This window comes from Dendroctonus ponderosae, unplaced genomic scaffold (genome assembly GCF_020466585.1).
Source record: "Dendroctonus ponderosae isolate FM_Combo_2020 unplaced genomic scaffold, Dpon_F_20191213v2 Dpon_F_20191213_5, whole genome shotgun sequence".
Lineage (NCBI taxonomy): Eukaryota > Metazoa > Arthropoda > Insecta > Coleoptera > Curculionidae > Dendroctonus > Dendroctonus ponderosae.
In genome coordinates, this window is record NW_026018715.1 from 15,401,976 (window position 1) to 15,403,177 (window position 1,202).

At 43.1% G+C, this 1,202-nt stretch overlaps 1 protein-coding gene across 1 annotated transcript in view; it reads right to left on the minus strand.

Moving 5' to 3' along the window:
- Nucleotides 1-6: 6 nt before the first annotated feature.
- LOC109539111 (solute carrier family 25 member 35) overlaps nucleotides 7-1,202 on the minus strand; it is a 2,673-nt gene continuing 1,477 nt past the window's right edge. Inside the window, exons 2-4 of the mRNA XM_048666483.1 lie at nucleotides 559-829; nucleotides 256-492; nucleotides 7-173 (exon numbers count right to left, since the gene is read on the minus strand). Of these exons, the coding sequence (XP_048522440.1) occupies nucleotides 79-173; nucleotides 256-492; nucleotides 559-802 (576 nt within the window). The 5' untranslated portion in view covers nucleotides 803-829 and the 3' untranslated portion in view covers nucleotides 7-78. The remainder of the gene's footprint in view (nucleotides 174-255; nucleotides 493-558; nucleotides 830-1,202) is intronic.

Below are 1,202 nucleotides of genomic sequence, written 5' to 3' on the forward strand. Positions count from 1 at the left end.
TGGATGATCCCGCTGAAAAGACTGGCAATGATCGACGTCAGTACTGTGGAGTTTCGCAAGTACTCATTCTCTCTAAGTTTATCTTTGGAGGCTGCGAAAGTCGTTAATTGAGAGGTGGAACCGGCCACTGCTCGAAGCATTGTTCCACTCACTCCTCTCCATAACCCTGATATCTGAAGGGTTGAACAAAACGAGAGCAACATAAGAAAATTCCATTCCAACTACATTTATCTCCTATGTTTTAAGTACTCACACCATTATTTCGATAAATAGTCTTAAGGGCTCGAAGGGCTCCACTATGTCCGTGCTGATGGCCAACAGCAATTTTCTCGGCAGCGTGCGACTGCAATTGGGTTTTGATCAGGAAGAGCGGGCTGCCGCAAAAGGCCCCACTGGCTCCTGCAAACGCGCTAGCAAGCGCACTTTTATACACCACTATTTTACCCGAAGAATCTGTGAGCAGACCCTTGTTATCTAGTGTTTGGTAAATACCTGCAACAAGCAAAGAGAAACTAAAGTACAAAAAAAATATATGTTATCGTGCAATCCACTGCTTACCAAGCCTGACAAAGTTCCTGATGCCGTGGAGGAACATCGCGACTCCCAATCCTTTCTGCAATCCTTTTATACCTTCATTTTTAGCCACCACATAGCCAGCATGAAATACATTTTTGTAAAATACCTTGTGCTGGCCTTTGGCTTGCAACTCGCCTTGCAGTTGCATTCTAGTTTTCAAGACGTCGAACGGGTTGCTGAAGAGGCAGGCTCCACTTGCCGCCAATCCACCACAGATAAAATCCATTTGCGAACTTAAGTTTATAACTCGGACCTGCGAAAAAGTTAATTCGGTTTAGGATGGACCATTGGGAGACTAAATGCGGTTTTTCAAATTGTTGAACTTTATTGGGCTATTTTATTATTTTACGAAACTTTGCGCAATTACATCATCAGAATGCAATCAAGACTAGTGACGTGCAATTTCGGTGATAGTTAAGCGCTCTCGGTGATAAGCCAAGTGATTTTGGTCTGGTCTTTGCACAGTTGTTGGTTTAGCTGGGTGATAAATATTTACACGAGTTTGTGTAGTGTTTGTCTGTAGATTCAAACGTTTGATTGTACCCAATTGTGCGTTTTGCCGTTTACAGAGCGTCACGAGTTTTGCATTAGGAAGACATTGATATGAGCAAAAACGGGACGGAAAA